Here is a 16,193-nt window from a genome sequence, read left to right as displayed (position 1 = left end):
GTAGCGTACGCCGGGTAGGAGGAGCAGCGAGGCGTGCAGGAAATTTCCACTGTCCCACTTCACACGCAAATATCAGTTACACTTATTACCCCTTTACGTGCGTTTTGAAAGCCTTTAAGTTACACGTGGACAGCTACTGTTTTTGTCCTGTACGAAATTTATCTACTTAAAGGGATGTCTTCTTAAGGGATGTCTTACTTAAAGGTAGAGAAACCTACTTCACTACGTCATTCATCACAACAGGGAAAATGAGAGAACTTAATTTTTTTTCATGGACACATCTTTACCTTCGCTTCACTTATCTTAAACATATACACAGGCAAATTAAAATAAACAACCGGAAATTCATTTTGTGTCCCCCAAAAGTTATATCCACCATTTCTCCGTTCTTACAAGTCTCTTTCACGCAAGGTAAACAAGCGTAAACAAAAGTTGCTAAAACAGCAGGCAACAGATGGACAAATACTTCAGATTCATTCTGCTAATGCAGTCCTGCAAATAGTTATGCTGTACCGACTTCCTCTGAGGGAGATAGGTGTCACCCCATAACTGCGATGCCTCCTCAAGTTCTCAGACGGCTGTGAGGGCTAAACTTTCCATGGGCAGAAATAACATGTCGCATGCCAGTTTACCAGATGACTAGAAGGCATTTCATTCAGATAGTTGGATGGTCAATGAACAGTATGTCAAAGAGACTCCTAATCCAGATGTCCAGAATGGTTGTTTAGAACCTGTCAGCCACTCTTTTGGGTGGTCAGGTGTAATCTTCTCTGTGTGCTCAAGGTCAAAGAAAACATGCTAAGGTTTACACATGCACAATGTTCCAGTTAAGGGTGCAGCACACAAATCCATTGTCTGAATTCCCGGATTTGCCTTTATGGATTATCAGCATGTATGCATAGTGGTTAAGCTGCTTAATTTGTGATCAGAAAACTTGGAGGTTGAAATTCCAGAAATGGGTTAGGAATGAGATGCTCACCATTCATCAGGATGAAACTGAACAACTCTGCCCAGATAATTATTCATCAACTGATTTAAATCAGTCTGTGACCTGCAAGAGTAATGAATGACAGTTTTCCACTGCCATCTTACTGTAGGTAGCTCGACGTGGCGCTGTACCATAGGTGATTGTAGATACTTTTCATGGAGTTTCAGCCGCAGAATTTTTCCTCACTTCCTGAAAAAATGATTCAAATCCATTTTTATCATAGGAGACATGGAGTGTGGGGGCTATTTCTACAGATCAAAAGTGGCAACCCTATTGGCATGGATGGGAACAAGTCACTCCTTGGCGAGTCCGAGCCAAGTCTCGAGTCAAAACATCGCGAGTCCGAGCCAAGTCTCAAGTCATGTGCCGTCGAGTCCAAGTCTTTCCGCCATTTTTGTTATCGAGTCACAGGTTATCAAATTTGTGACGAGTCCAAGTCGAGTTGCAAGTCAGTGACTCCAGGCCCCACCTCTGCCTATCATGGACTGAATCTTACTAGGTGTCAAATCCTAGAATCACCTCAGTACTATACTATAGGCAATATCGCATAAAATCTTTCGAAAAAAAAGTGGTTTTCACATGGGCTGAGTTAACTGGTAGATCAGAAGTTCAGACAGCCAATGATGATGAGTTATGGAGTAGCGAACACTCTGAATGTTCACAGTTCAGATGAGCTTAACCTGAAACTTAGACACCACCAGAAACTGACCTAGTGTAGATGGGGAACACCATTAAGTGTAGTGGTATATGGCTATGTGGGTCAGGGCCCTTTGCCTGTGATTAGAAGGTTGCTGGTTTAAATCCCATGGCTGGCAGTGAATATCGGTTTTGGGCATTTGAGCAAAGCCATTAACCCCAGTTGGTTAAGGAACTGATTTACTCTGCATTCTCAGTTGAGCAATTTGTATAATGGCATATATTAAGTAAATACATATAGGTAGTTAGTAGATGGCATAGTGGTTTGTCACTCAGGATCACAACTCAGCAGGAGAGTATGACTGTCACGTGAGACACAATTCTCTGCATGTTTGAACAATGAGCTCGCAGTGACGCGTCTATCCATGCATCAGTCAGTTCATCCATCTTCTAAACAGCTTACCCTGGTCGGGTCGCGGACGTGGCCACTAGTCTGCTATTAATCCAGGACCAGATTCCAGTTCCCTCATTAAGTCGGTTTAAATGAATACGGTAATCCGTAAAATGTTTGTGTCCGATCCAGGCAGCGTCCCGTTGAGCATGAAAGACGTAACACTGGTCAGCATGTTGTCGTAGACGTCGAGGATTATAATATGCCACTCATCCTTTGTTTATATATATATATATATATATATATATATATATATAATATAATGTTAGTACAGGCAGTCCCCGGGATAAGAACAACCGACTTACGGACAACTCATAGGCCAACATACGATGGACTGACATAAAGCCTTAAATTACATTACTGGGTTAAATACTATGGTTCGTAATAACGAACACTACTTTGAAACGCTCGTGAAAACATTGTGCAGTTTCAGCGGTTCATCAGCTCGAGGTGCAATACAGTACTGTATGTAGTTTGTGTTATTATTACTGCATAATTATTATGGGCTGCATTATTATTTTTCTGATTTACCTACAAGTTAGACTTGCTGTTGCGTGTATGAAGGCTGCGGCTTCCTCGCCGACCAATAGGGGAATGGCTCTCTGGGCCACGCCCATGTAGCATGTGGTTGACCTGAAGTGGGGGGGGTGCTCTTTCCACGTATCGGCAATTAGGTTACGTTGCCGCTGTGCCTTTTCAGTGAAATAACGGTGATGTTTATGATATGTAACGAGCTTGTAAGTGCGGGCAAACGGAAAATACTGTTTCCGTCCGACTTATTTACTCTGAGGAAGGTTAAAGGCGGAGTGACACCATGCCAGTATTGGATATCGCGAATGATTTAGTGCCAGCTCACTAATGAAAATGTTAGCTTCATTGAAAGTGCTAAATATATCGATCCTTAATTTAAGCACGTACGATGATGCATCGCTGGCAATCCCACCCACGTGTTGTTGTATTAGCATGTTCTTTCGGATGCTTCGTGCATTTAGGGCAGTGTTTCCCAACCTAGTCCTTGGGAAACCCTGCATAGTCCACGTTTTTTGCTTCCTCTCAGCTCCCAGCGCACCTGTACCAGGTGTTCGATGATCCTGATTGGCTGGGAGCTGGCAGGGAGCAAAAACGTGGACTGTCTGGCAGGGAGCAAAAACGTGGACTGTCTGGCAGGGAGCAAAAACGTGGACTGTCTGGCAGGGAGCAAAAACGTGGACTGTCTGGCAGGGAGCAAAAACGTGGACTGTCTGGCAGGGAGCAAAAACGTGGACTGTCTGGCAGGGAGCAAAAACGTGGACTGTCTGGCAGGGAGCAAAAACGTGGACTGTCTGGCAGGGAGCAAAAACGTGGACTGTCCAGGGTTCCCTGAGGACTCGGTTGGCAAATGCTGATTTAGGGTAAGTGGAGTCTCAGAAAAGTGGGGTCTCCAGACCCCCCCCCCCCCCCCACCCCATGACACTGACCGGGACCAAGTGGTACGTAGATTTTGGGTTTAGTGGTTAAACGAAGCCATGATTTCTATTTCAACAAATTCAGATTATTGTGCCTGTAGTAAAAAACAAAAAACACTGCACTAGTGTATGTTGTAAATACACACCCTAGGTGTTTTAATACATTATGTTACACAATAAATGCATCACTACACAGCTTGTTGTCTGAAGGCATAAAGCCCACTATAGGCCTATTGCATTGCAGTTCTTAGATTCCTTCCAGAGAACTCGGTTTGAAGGTTGTGAGGTGAACAAAGCTGCAACCAGTAAGGTAGTAATAAGGCTTGAAGTATGTTTTATAGCTGTACCTCAGCAGGCATGTTGGTATGACAGATAACCTGTAACCTAGTTAAGCGTGTCCCTTTGGTTTGGAATGGTGATGCATGCAGTTTCGTAGTAGAACAGAGGTCAAGGTTAATAATCAGGGGGTGGTATAAAGGGGGAGTTTGGACTATTCCAAGGGCCCCTTAGTGACTGGGGGCCTAAAAATGTTGTAACACAATTGAATTGGTCTGGGTTGATGACCTATATTTTAAATGAATGTAATATTCAAACATACGGAAAAGTTTTTGATAAATGTTGACGTAAGTCGCAATAATTTCATGCATCCTTTCATTGGCCCCAAAATCTCCAACAACACCCTAGCAATAATGGAGAGTGTGAAAACGCATAAATATGTAGGATTATTAATTGTTCATTCGTTTGGACGATCCTTGCATTAACACACCGCATTTCTATGTGACTGGATAGATCAGTGCAATGAATTTCTAGGAACTGCCCTGAAACTTTTATTAAATTTTAACAAACAAGGCTGGTTACATCGCATCGCGTCCATTACCCAGAGAGTCGCGTGTCGCGGGAGCTTCACGCTGTTCGCGGACATCAGTCCTTGAAAATCTGTAGTATTATTTCTGTGTATCGATACATTTCAGAATGTTACCAAAAGCACATACATATGTGGCAGCAGTTACAGTTATCGATGTCTTTTTTTTTTTTTTTTTTTGAGACACAAGTGAGTGCAGCCTGATTTGTTTGCGAATTAAGACGGTAAGACTCCAACGGAGAAATGGTGTTTTCACTTTATAATTTTTGTTGTAAGTATGGGAGGGTTTAAGGTCAGCGTAAGAGGCCAGGAACGGCGTGTTATAACCCTAGGAGGGGGGGATTCCGGCTTTCAGGACAGGTGTATTGACTTAGCTCTGCAGATCTAAAAATGCTGCCATAGCGTTCAATTGGCTCATGTTCCGATCTGTCTGTGGTTACGGCCGTGCTATATTTAGCCGGCCTGGTCTGTGTTTACAACTATCCTGTCTCTTCTCGCTGTGCGGTTATACTGCTGTTAGATCCTTGTACCAATAATAATAATATTTTATTATTATTGTTATATGTGTTAAAATAAAACGAGCTTCAGTGTCTTGTTGCCTTAACTCATCTTTAAAGTTAAGATAGATCTTTATTGTCACTATTACAGAAACAGTGAAAAACAGTTTAGCAGCTCGATCTCTGTTTAGCAGCATAAGTTTACGTAATAAATAAGAGAAATAAGAACAACACTCAAAAAGAAACAGCCGTTCTGTTACAGTATGAGTGTCTGAGTACAGTTGTCATAAATTTGATAAAAATGCATGAAATTATTGCGACTTACGTCAACATTTATCAGAAACTTTTCCGTATGTTTGAATATTACATTCATTTAAAATGGGGTACCTGATTAAGTATCTGCGAATGAGTCGCAATGTTACCCATGAACTCTCTGCCCAGCTGCATTACACGTGCGCGGTAGGTGGCGCCCTTTCGCCACTCGTTGAGTTCAGATTGTCTTTCATTCGCAGGCCTGTGTTTTTCGTTCGAGTAAAACCATTTACTCTGCCAGTTTGTTGCATGCTTAATATACTGGGGAAATATAGTAGAGATCGTCGTCTAAATATATTCCTTGTGTCATATCAGACGGATGGAGTTGTGCTACCGATAGTAGATGGTTATAATGGCAGACAGTGAGTAAGTGGATACTAACTAAGATGTTCCTGCGGCTGGAAGTACATCAAGCTCCAGAACCTAGTCATATAAGCTGCGAAGGGTCCATTATCCCATCGGTGCGAATATAGCTCACCCTGGATGGTGAAATTGCGATGTGAAGTACATGTTATATATTAAACTGATGAACACCGTGACACCCGAGAACCGCGAGTGTCGGATACATCCGTACAGCGTGCACCGTTAGGGGTGCAGCCTGTTCCGTGTAATATTTGTAATATTTGGAGGGGGGCGGCAGGACGACCGGGGCCAAGAGTCAGGACACGGGGGGATCCGCATCATTTGTGCCCTTCATATTTCCACAAGGCGTAGTCAAAGGAAAAGGAACCGACTGCGCCATCGTTTTTCCATTTGCAAATTCGCGCAAGACGACCTTTCTTTTCCGTATCAGCTTGCAATTTCTAAATGGTACAGCAGGGGGCAGTGTTGTACCTCGTATTCGGATTTTCCTTTCCGACTGCCGCTGACTTTCACGCGAAATGTTTTTTTTTTCTGGTTTATTAGGGCGAAGCCAGCTCATCCGTGTATCGGTGCAATTTATTTACTTAATTTTGCTTGCTTGCAAACAAGCATTAGTCAAACAAGAGACTTGTTTTGATGCTACACATAATCACATTGAATAATAATTTTAATCGGCCTGGGTTGGTGGAGGGGGTTATGATTCTAAACAAGATAAAATTTGTCAACTATTCTTATGACAAAACGCTGCATACTTATGTTCCCCGTGGTCTTTATTTACCCTGTTCAATTCAAATATAATGTGACATAACTGAAACGGGAAAACTCCATTCAATATAATTAGCTCTTGGTAACTGTTTTTTTTAAATAATGTGATAATGGTTGACCTGGCTTATTTTCTGTTTTCAGATTTGTGGTCAAGGCATTTTGTAGAGGTACCTCATAGCTTTTGTATAATTTGCTGGCCAGTTGTAGAAAAAATGTAATCAATCAATACAACATATTCTCCGAGATTTAGCAGAGGTTGTGTAGCACTGGTGATGTACATTTTATAATCCTCTGTGCCCCCCTCCCATTCTGATCTTTGCCACGTCTCTCAGCCCCCCCTCCCTTTTTACTCCCTGCCTGTTCTGTCCTTTATTCGCTCCTCCGCTTCTTGCCTGCTCCGTCTTTCAGTCCCGGGTCGATCTCCTTTTTCTCAACAAAGCTGCGTGCCTGACTGCCAGGCCTCCAGTTCCCCTCGGGTGGGGGGAGTAATCATGGTGGGTTTTAAGTTACAATGAAACCCAAGTGTTGGGATGGGGAGAGGGTGGGATCGGGGCTGTGTTTGGGGGAGGTGCTGGAGGGGGGGAGGAACGGAGGAGAGGAGCGAAAAGGAGTTCCTGAAGCGAACGGCGGCACATTGGCCTGGTCGCTCATCCTGGATCAGCAGTAATGCTGAGCCGCCGGCAGGGGCCCCCTGCTGGGGAGAGATCCTCAGCCGGACCTTGGGGCAGGGCGGCTGGACACTGAGGGTGTCCTCTGTCGGTGGCATGGCCAGGGAGAGGCGGCACTGGCGCCTGGTGCTGAGGGGCTGCCTGCTGCTGGCCACTCTCTGCCTCATCGTCCACATCTACCTGCAACTCAGCAGGCGGGCCTGGCCGTCTCGAGCTGATCCGAATGGCTCACCAGCCCGGGCACTGTCTAGGGCAGAACCCACCAGCAGGAGGACCCCATCGCCGTGGAGACCGACCATCCGTCCAGCCTTGGGGAAGGGCAAAGGGACCGGGAGCACCGTTGTGGCCTCCAGCTCCTGCCCGCTCGCAGTGCCTCGCAGAAAGGTGAGTGCCAACCGGGGCAGGTGGTCCGCAAACAGGCCGATCAGCAAGGAGGGGGTGTGGGGCGGGGCTCCTGGCCGGGGGAGTCAGCAAGAGCCAGTGCCCGAAGACACCACAGATAAACAGCAGGGGATGAAGTAGTGAAGAAAGCAGGGGTCGAGCAAAGGGGGGCGTGTCTAAACCGCAGATGGGTGCCCGCTGGTTCACGTGGCAACACGCTGCTTAGATTAAGCCTGAGCTGGGTGCATGCACTTCCAGCTGTAAGAAGGGATGGAGCTGCATTTCATTAAACCTTCCTCGTCTCAGTGTTGTATTTTTCTGCAGGGCTCAGCTGACCCATTCAGTGTTTTTTACATTTTTTTTGTTATTGTTTAACCACTAGAAAACTCTAGGTAACCCCTGGTAGTGGTTGAGAGCCTGGCTGATGTACCTGCCGATGGGGCACAGTGGCTGGATTCCACAGGCACCATCTGGCTGGCACACTCCGAGTTTTCCAGTCTTGACAGGAGTCTTCAACACTGCGCCCTTTTAAACTCCGAACAGTGATGGAAAATTAGCCTTGAAGGAATGCATTGCCTTTGGCTGGGATCATCAGTGCCGGGGGGTGGAAGGGGGAGGTGTGGAAGATGGAAGTCAGTTCTGTATTCCTTATCTGTCCTCTGTGGCCTCATCTGTCTGTGCAGGAGCGCTGTGGCCAGTGGGTGGCGCAGCGGTTAAGAAATGTCACCAAAGGTCAAAGGCTGGTTCTTATTTCTAATTCCCCTTCAAAATTAAAGAGGGGCTGTTGTCGTACGCGCAGTGAACAGTCAGTTCCACTGTGCAGTGATATCCTTCTGGCTCCTGGAAAACACAAATTAAACACAAAACACTGATCAGAATTACAAATTAAATTACAGTAAATGCAATTATAGCAATAAATACACGGACAAGATGCAATGACATATATTATCGTGGTGCATGATGAGAATTTTTCCAGCTGTAAGAGTGACTGCCGTACCCTTGAGTTGAATCCATCAGCAGTCTGCGTGCTTATTTACACTCAGTGGTCATCTGGGAACACCTGCTTGTCATTGCAAACCGCGCGTTCCCCCAAAGAGCGAATCGCATGGCTGCAACCGAGTATATAAACCACACAAGCAGGGTTAGGAGGCTCACTTACCGTTTGGCTGAGCATCACGATGGTTTTGGATGCGGTTCCATTGTTGGTTCCAGATTTGTTGCTTCCAGAGAAGGCAGCTTTTTCTCAGAGGAGAACGCAGTAATGTACAAAAACACATTCATCCAGTAACAGGTCCTCTGAAAACCAAGTTATAATGAGGAGGTCAGAAGAGAATGGTCTGACTTGAAAAGCTAACAGGAAAGACACAAAAAATGTCAGCTCAGTACAACAATGGCGTGCACAATGGCTTCTCTGCATAAACTCATTCATTCTTGAAATGGCTCTGGAGGCAAAAGTGGGTCTTATCCAATCCTCCCTAGGTGTACCTAATGAAGTGGCCAATCTAGTGTTTTCAGGCATTAATGAAGACTGGCTATGTAATTTCTGCTCTGTTTTGCCAAGATGTTTTATGCTATTCTTATTGTGGGTCTTTTAAAACAAATCAGGTATAGAATCATATGTAATCTAAAAAATGTAAACTCTAATTACTGGATTATGAAGGCAACCAATAAGGGATGGTTGGTGCAATCACTTCACCAACTGGGGGCATTTTCCCATTCTTTCAGGGATTGGCTGGTCCTGAGAGTGACCTTTGACCCCTGTGAAAGAGCAGGAAGATGTAAACAGACGTACACAAAGCGGAATAAATATTTATCCCAAATCAAAACAGTAACTTTGAGTGTATTTAAGGTTGTGGTTGACATGCCTTTATGACTGTGGAGAATCCTGCCCATCTGGTGCGGTTGGTTTGATGCATACTGGTTGAGTGAGTCAGTAAACTGGGATTCATGCTGAGTTCTTGGTTTTACCGACCTGGCAGTTAACGCTAGCTGCTCGGGGTGTGTGATTAGACTCTCAGCTGGAAGACAGGGACAGTCTGCAGCTTGTGCCGAGCCAGGTGGCTATCCTGTCGTCGAAGATCAAACATCATTTATTTATTTTGAAAGCTGGTATGAGGTTGCAGTCTTCAGGTTGAAAAGGAGCCAGAACAGAGAATGAGTTTCTGTAAACAATGCATCCTTTGTCAGGCTGCCCTGTGCACTTCATGATTCATCAGTTGAGTCCACACATCAGGTTCTGGTTCCACCTGTTAGTGTTCTGGGCCAAGATGGGTTCTGACAGGATGGACTGACAGCCCTGGCTTTGACATGCCCCCCCCCCCCTTATATTGACCTCTCAGCATGGCTGTCAGGTGCGATAACGTTGTTCAGGGAAGCAAGGTGGTACCCACTGCCAAAATGTGTCAATGCAGGAATGAAGGGGGGGCGGGGGGTGGTGGTGGCTCTGCTCTGAATCAGTGGTCCTACAAAATTACCTGATTGGCTGACAAGCTTTAGTTAGTTAGCTGCACCCATTAGCCCAAGTCCTTGCGCGTTTGGCAAAATCCCACACGTGGCCGCATTCACGCCAGCATCTCTCGGCTGTGCTCCGAGTGTGTGCCTCGGGTGTTCAGCCATCATTGGACCCACACAAACAGAAGGACAAAAGAACCTTCTGTTTGCTCCTTATGGGGGAAAACAAAAAGCAAAGTTAGTAGTTTGTCAAAAGTCAGTCAACGTCATTTCATTGTCATGGTAATATTTGGTTTTTTGGACCCGTGAAAAGGAAGTTTCTTTGCACTTTCACACTTTTACTTATACATGCATTCATTTGGCCCCTCCTGTCACCAGAACTTAACCCTTTAGTCACAGGACTGGATCTTGTTGTTGATTGGAGAGGGCTCCTCCCCCCCGGGCCATCATCAGTGATACAGTTGAAGAGCGGTACAGGACTCTCTGTCGCCTCTCTGCTTTCATTTGAGAAACGGCCTTTTCAGTGCCATGTATAAATGTCATCTCGACCCGCCCCTTCCCAGAAATTTTTCATAAATGCTTCTCTTGTGAGCTGCTGTGGGATTCCCCCCCCGAGTCTGTGGGAGGCAGAATCACGGCGCAGAGATCGGCTGCAATTGCGCTGTCGGTCTTGACCCAGGCCTCGTCATGGTGACAGTCAGGCCCGACCTACGGGTGACATGCTCCGTCTGTCACCTTGCCTTAACTTTAGAAGTCGTGGGGGGGGGGGGGGGGGGGTCTGGGACCTCTGCCTGTCACCGCTGCTGTCGTCCCATGATGAGATATCGACTGCAATCGGCCTTGTGCGACTGGGCAAGTTTCCTGACTGATGGAGTGTGACCTTTAGCACATTATCTGGGGGGGGGGGGGGGGGCAGGACGGGAGGGGGCATGTGGCTTCGGGGTGAGTTGTTGTCAGATGTGGGGGTGTAGTTTACGATGGTCTCCGGGGTTTGACCTCTGCGTTGAGCCGCGTCACGTGATTCCAGTCAGCCATCTTGGCGCCTGTCGGTGGCCGCTGTGTATGGGGCGAGTCACCAGTCCCCTGTTTCCACGAAGCTCTTTATTGTGAGGGCCCTGCTCTTCATCGTTTGAGACTCCAGCTTGTGTGAAATATCAGCATTGGGCAACATACCCCCTTCCCTTCACACCCACACCCATTGACATAGAAGGGAGCCTTTCATGCCTGGGGGGGGTTTCTCACTACAGGAACCTTCCATTTTATCACCAAACCTCTCTGGAGTCGCGAAAGCCCGGCCCTTCATTCTGAGGACAAGTGTACTGTCATTCTTACTCACTGCTTCCATCCAGCCGGTCTGCCTGCTTGCCTAATTAATTTGCAGAGAAACATTTTTGTTTGTCAGCAGCGATATTTTCCTGCAGCTGGGCCTTATTAACCGGTTGTTGAAGAACAGACCCCCCCCCTCTGAAAAATGGAAATATCTGAATATGTTGAGAATCCCCCCAGACCGCAGCATGAAAACGGGGGTTTAAATACGTAACTGCCCTCATGGTCAGGAACTCCTGGCATGTTTCCGCTGAAGGTGAGAACCCCGTGCGTGTTTCCCAGCGTGGGACGCCATGTGGAACCTATGGAATGTGAAATGAGCGCAGGGAAGGTGCTCTTTCTGTCAGGAGGGTGATTTGACTTGTGAAGGGTGGTTTCCATGGCAACCAGCATGCTGTGAGTTGAAAGATTTGGGTTAATGATATACGGTGTGGCTCCTCTGCTGTCCGCCGCGGGCCGCGAAGCGTGGACATGGTGCCGTCGGCCTGTCATGGCAGCAGGGGGCGTCGTTGAGTGAGAATTGCTAAAACAGCAGCCATACGGCCTGCAGTTCCGGCCAGGTAATCCATCTGACTGTGCTGTAAAGACGGCGGATTCCTTCGGGTGAGACGTAAAGCCGCGTTCCTGAGTCTGAGGTGGTACCCTGATGCCCTGAATAAACTGCTCACTGTGGCCCTTTCAAATCTGGACTCCTGCTCATCTGTTTCGTAAATTCTCTCTTGCCCCTTCATCGCCTTAGCTTAGGTAATTTTATTGGCAGAGAATGGCTGCCGTTGCATCATCCGGGTGGAGGCTACACAGTGGTGGTGGTTGAAGTGGCTCTCCATTGTTCTGTAAAGCACTATATAAATATAACATTCATTCATAACCGTGATGTCACTTCCTGTGTGATGATTGGGGTGTGGCTTTGCCTGTGTCAGCCTTGCAGGTCACCCAATGAGGTGCCACGCCACTTTCATGCGACCAAGAACTTCCTCAAACACTACGACCCTCCACCATCAGAGGACACTGGTGGTGGGGTGGCTTTCTGTAACACTGACCCCGAGACAGAGCCTGTATGACCTTTTGAGACTCAATCTGGAAGTCGGTAGCACATTCATCTGTGAACATCCTTTCCTCCAGTTAATTGTTGGCTTTTTACTTAACAGTTCACTCTAATTAATTGCCTGACATTTTTTTTTTCCTGTAGGCTTTATATAAAATAATGGAGTTAACCTTATGATTATGACACTTCTAAATGTAATAAATTAACCCCCAAATCTGATGGAGCTATTTAAGTATAATTCTGTAACATGCAATGTTAGCTTACAGCTACACGGGACCTGTATGATTAAAGCAGGATAAAAATCAAACCAGATTCTATCAAGTATTATTAGTCCATCTTTTAAGTGCTTTTCTTGGTTAGGGTTAGGGGGGCACAGGGCTGGTGGGTACAGCGCGAACTGGATGCCAGTCTGTTATCGGGCACATGCTCTCTCAGTTAAGCAGTACAGGGGATTTACGAGGCACCGATCACCCAAACTGCATATCTTTGGACTGCAGGAGGAAACACACAACACAGCAAGGACGTTCAATCTTCGCATATATAGAACTGGGATTTGAACCTCCCAACGCTGAAGGTGTGTGATACCAGCACCGAGGCAAAACGCCCTTTTGTGAAAGTGTTACCAAATGGAAAAAGTTCTCAGGTGGGTTAGGATTTTCAGCAGGCTTGGTTTCCACCAGTGTAGTTATACAATGTTTAATGGTTATGGATCAATAACTTTCCAGTAATATCCATCTGGTGAGAGCTCTTCCATATGAACCTTAATTAGGAGCATGAAGAATTGCTCCTTGTGTTGGTAAGCTAATAAGCATCATTACTTGAAATATTGTTTGTTTGTTTGTCTTGGGGCTTGGGCCTTATGATTTATTTAATGCAATAAATGGAAGTTTCTACCACTCTGGTCTGAAGTCTGGTAGCTCATCTTGGTTTTTGCTTCCTGTTGGGTCATCGTTGCCGTTTTGAAATGCTCCTAAAATCCGCAAACGTCTCACTTCTGTCTCTGAGCATCTGTTCCACGGTGGAATGTCCTGATGTCCTGACTTTGATGAGGATGTTCTGGTGTGACGTCCCAAGTCAGTGACCTCCACCGTGCATTGAACCCCCCCCGACTGGAGAGTCACATGGTCAGACAGGTGGCTGAGAGAGAGACGGTGAAGCAGCTCACCCCCACGCGACCTGTGTTTGTTTCCAGGGTGGGCAGAACGTCGTTTCTTGTGGGGAGGGGTCTAGCCAGGTGGGCCCGTGGCCAGAGGGAAACCACCTGTGCAAAGACGGGGAATTCCAGTGCACTGCAGTGGTCCAGCTGGCAAATCAGGCTGGAGCCCAGATGTCACTGCTGAAGCTCTGTGCCCATCGGCCAAGGGCAGGTATTGCTGAGTAGATCACACAGCGACGCCAGATGGTCCCCTGAACAGCAGACTCTGTTACCATGGCGCTCTCTCTATCTCTCAGCAGTCCTCTTTCATCTCAGCATCACCGGAGCTTTTTCATGGTACCCAGCAGATTGCTCGCAAGTGCTTTAGGGAGTTATTTTCGGCATTTCCCAGAGTGACCAGTTGCCTCGCCCCTTCCTTTAACATGTTGGCAAAAAGTAGGCTCTGTCAAATTCATCTTGACTGGTTTGATGAATGATGCTCCTGATTCTTTGGCTAGCAATCCTGCTTTTTGGGGCCATTTGAGCCAATGTGCTGACTGACACTGTCGAACTGTACTGTCAGACTGCGTTGCCGTCTGTTTCCTGGGATCCCAGCTCTGTCTGATTCTGTGGATGATAGCTATATGACATCCTGTCAGAGATATAAAAGCAGTGATTGTGCTGAGTGCCTTTGGGGAAGAAGGGAATTCCATTTGGGCTGAAGCATGCTGCTGATTGGCTGTGTGGGAGTGTGCCCGGATCCTTGGGGCTGCGGCTGATTGGCTGAAACAGGTTAGCAACATAAACATTTACGGGGGCTTCTCCCTCCGCCTCCTCACTTATCCGCCATGAGAGGCGCGGAGATGCACAGCCGCCCAGATACCCAGGACATTTTGACCCCACTGGGCTCAGGCTGCAGCTAATGGTGGCTGGCTGTGTCAGGCCTGGTCTTCGCTGGGGCTAGTGGGTGTGTTTATACGTGGGCGTGCAAAATGTGTCTCTTTGGGTTTTTTTTTTCTTCAAGCAGAGCTTTGTGTTAGTTGCCCAGAATGGGGCCAAGGGGCAATCACAGTGACAGTCCAAAGTCAGAGAAAGGTGAGCATCATATGGAGTTACACGGTCGTTCGGTAGCAAGGGAGACATGACGGGCCGTCTCCTTCCATCCTGCGGGGAATCCAAAGGCCATTTCTCTCATTCTCTCACATTGTCATCCCCTGTATTTTATTTGGCATTGACTGATATCCCACAATGCCGCAGTGCCAATGATTAATCCCCACCCGCGGCACTGCCTGCACCTGGCCGTCACCATGTTTTTTTCTGCCCTGTTTAACATCCGCACTCTGGTGCCTGTTCGGATTGCGTAACAAAGGGTGCTAAGCAACCCAAAGCCGCCATCCCACCCCCTCCAGCTGACCCCATTTGATTCACGTCCATAGTTCCGTCTGTCCTCAGACCCTGCTCGTCGTATCCTGTGTCAGGATGTGTACGCGGTGAGATCCGTCAGTGGTTCAGCCAATACTGGGTCCATACACCGCAGTCAGAGTGTTCAGCGCTTCTGTAAAATGTATATATCTGCATTGGTTATGGTTTGAGACTTCAGCGCAGCAGGTAACAGGGAAGCCAGGATACGGGCCTGCAGTCCAGCGTTCAGTCTTGGCTCCTGGCGAGTGCCAGGCCGCTGTTCCCGCCAGTAACTTACTTCAGCTCCAGCAAAGCATCCAGCTGGAGGAAAAAGTAATTTTCTCTGGCCGGCAACATCAGTGAAGCAAAAAATTGCTAGTAGGTTGCTGTGTGCACCAGGGCCGCTGTCTGTGCCTGCTGTACGGACCCTCCTGGATGCCCTGTGCCGGAAATCTTATCTGACGTTTTCCTTTTCCTGCAACTCCTCCCAGTCGTGCTTCGGAGCCTCCGTTGCAAGGTCCTAGTACCACGATTTTAGATTCTGCTCAAGTCCAGACCTCTGAATTAAGGATCAGATCTTTTCCTGTGTTGGAAAAAAAGGGTTTAAGCGAGAGGGAGGTGCAGCAGCAGCGTGAAATGGGAAGCTCCGCCATCCACAGGGACCTGGCTGGTGGATCGTCAGGAGCGAGCTCCACAAGGCCCCGGGGGGCCACTGCTGAAGTTATTTTATCGTGCTCAAACTGCTAGGGAGATTAAAGGGGGGGGGAGATGGAGAATAGGTGGCACTATTGAGAGAGTCAGGCTACTCACTCCACCATAGACCTCGGGAGTTGGAACCTTGTGCTCACTTTGTGGGAACTGACTGGGAAGTGGTGGCAGGGACTGTGATTATTACTCGTGAAAATCTCGTGCAGCCACGAGCCACTGGCTGATCTCTGTCATGAGGCACCGTTGATAAGCTGCAGGGCGGTTATCAAAATATCATCGACTAATGACTTTGGTGACGTCTTTTTGGTAGGAGTTGGGTGGCCTTAATGCACCACTGCAGAATTGGCCTTCAAGGTTGGGGCTGTTCCGGAATGCATTCGTCGATTCCAATCCAAATCAAGAAATGGACTGGAACTGACAAATGCATTCCAGAATAGCCCCAACTCTGCTCGCCTTGAGATCTGGGTTGATTTCTACAAAACAAACATGCGGTATCACATGAATATACATTGAGTATCTGAATAAAGAAGAGTCATGTGGATCCTTCAGTCTGCATGCAAGCTTCACCGCGGCCCCTGGACTTCGGATCAGGTTGGACACTTTGCTCAACCGCTATTGTTCTGGACTAATTCTTTCAGAGGTTTCAATAGGTATGAAAGGGACTGCAGTTACCAGGAATGTTTCAAGGTATGGGAACCGCAAGTGGACAGCTTAGATTTGAAACCATTCGGAATTGTTCTGCCAAGTTCTGGTGGAGTC

General features: G+C 47.2%; 1 protein-coding gene across 1 annotated transcript in view; it reads left to right on the top strand.

Annotated features, from left to right (window-relative positions):
* The first annotated feature begins 6,915 nt into the window (after positions 1 to 6,915).
* The window catches only part of mettl24 (methyltransferase like 24), a 28,229-nt gene continuing 18,951 nt past the window's right edge, over positions 6,916 to 16,193 (top strand). Inside the window, exon 1 of the mRNA XM_049002255.1 lies at positions 6,916 to 7,371. Within this exon, the coding sequence (XP_048858212.1) occupies positions 7,084 to 7,371 (288 nt within the window). The 5' untranslated portion in view covers positions 6,916 to 7,083. The remainder of the gene's footprint in view (positions 7,372 to 16,193) is intronic.

Source organism: Brienomyrus brachyistius, unplaced genomic scaffold (assembly GCF_023856365.1).
Source record: "Brienomyrus brachyistius isolate T26 unplaced genomic scaffold, BBRACH_0.4 scaffold66, whole genome shotgun sequence".
Classification (NCBI taxonomy): domain Eukaryota; kingdom Metazoa; phylum Chordata; class Actinopteri; order Osteoglossiformes; family Mormyridae; genus Brienomyrus; species Brienomyrus brachyistius.
This window is presented reverse-complemented; position numbering and strand designations above follow the sequence as displayed.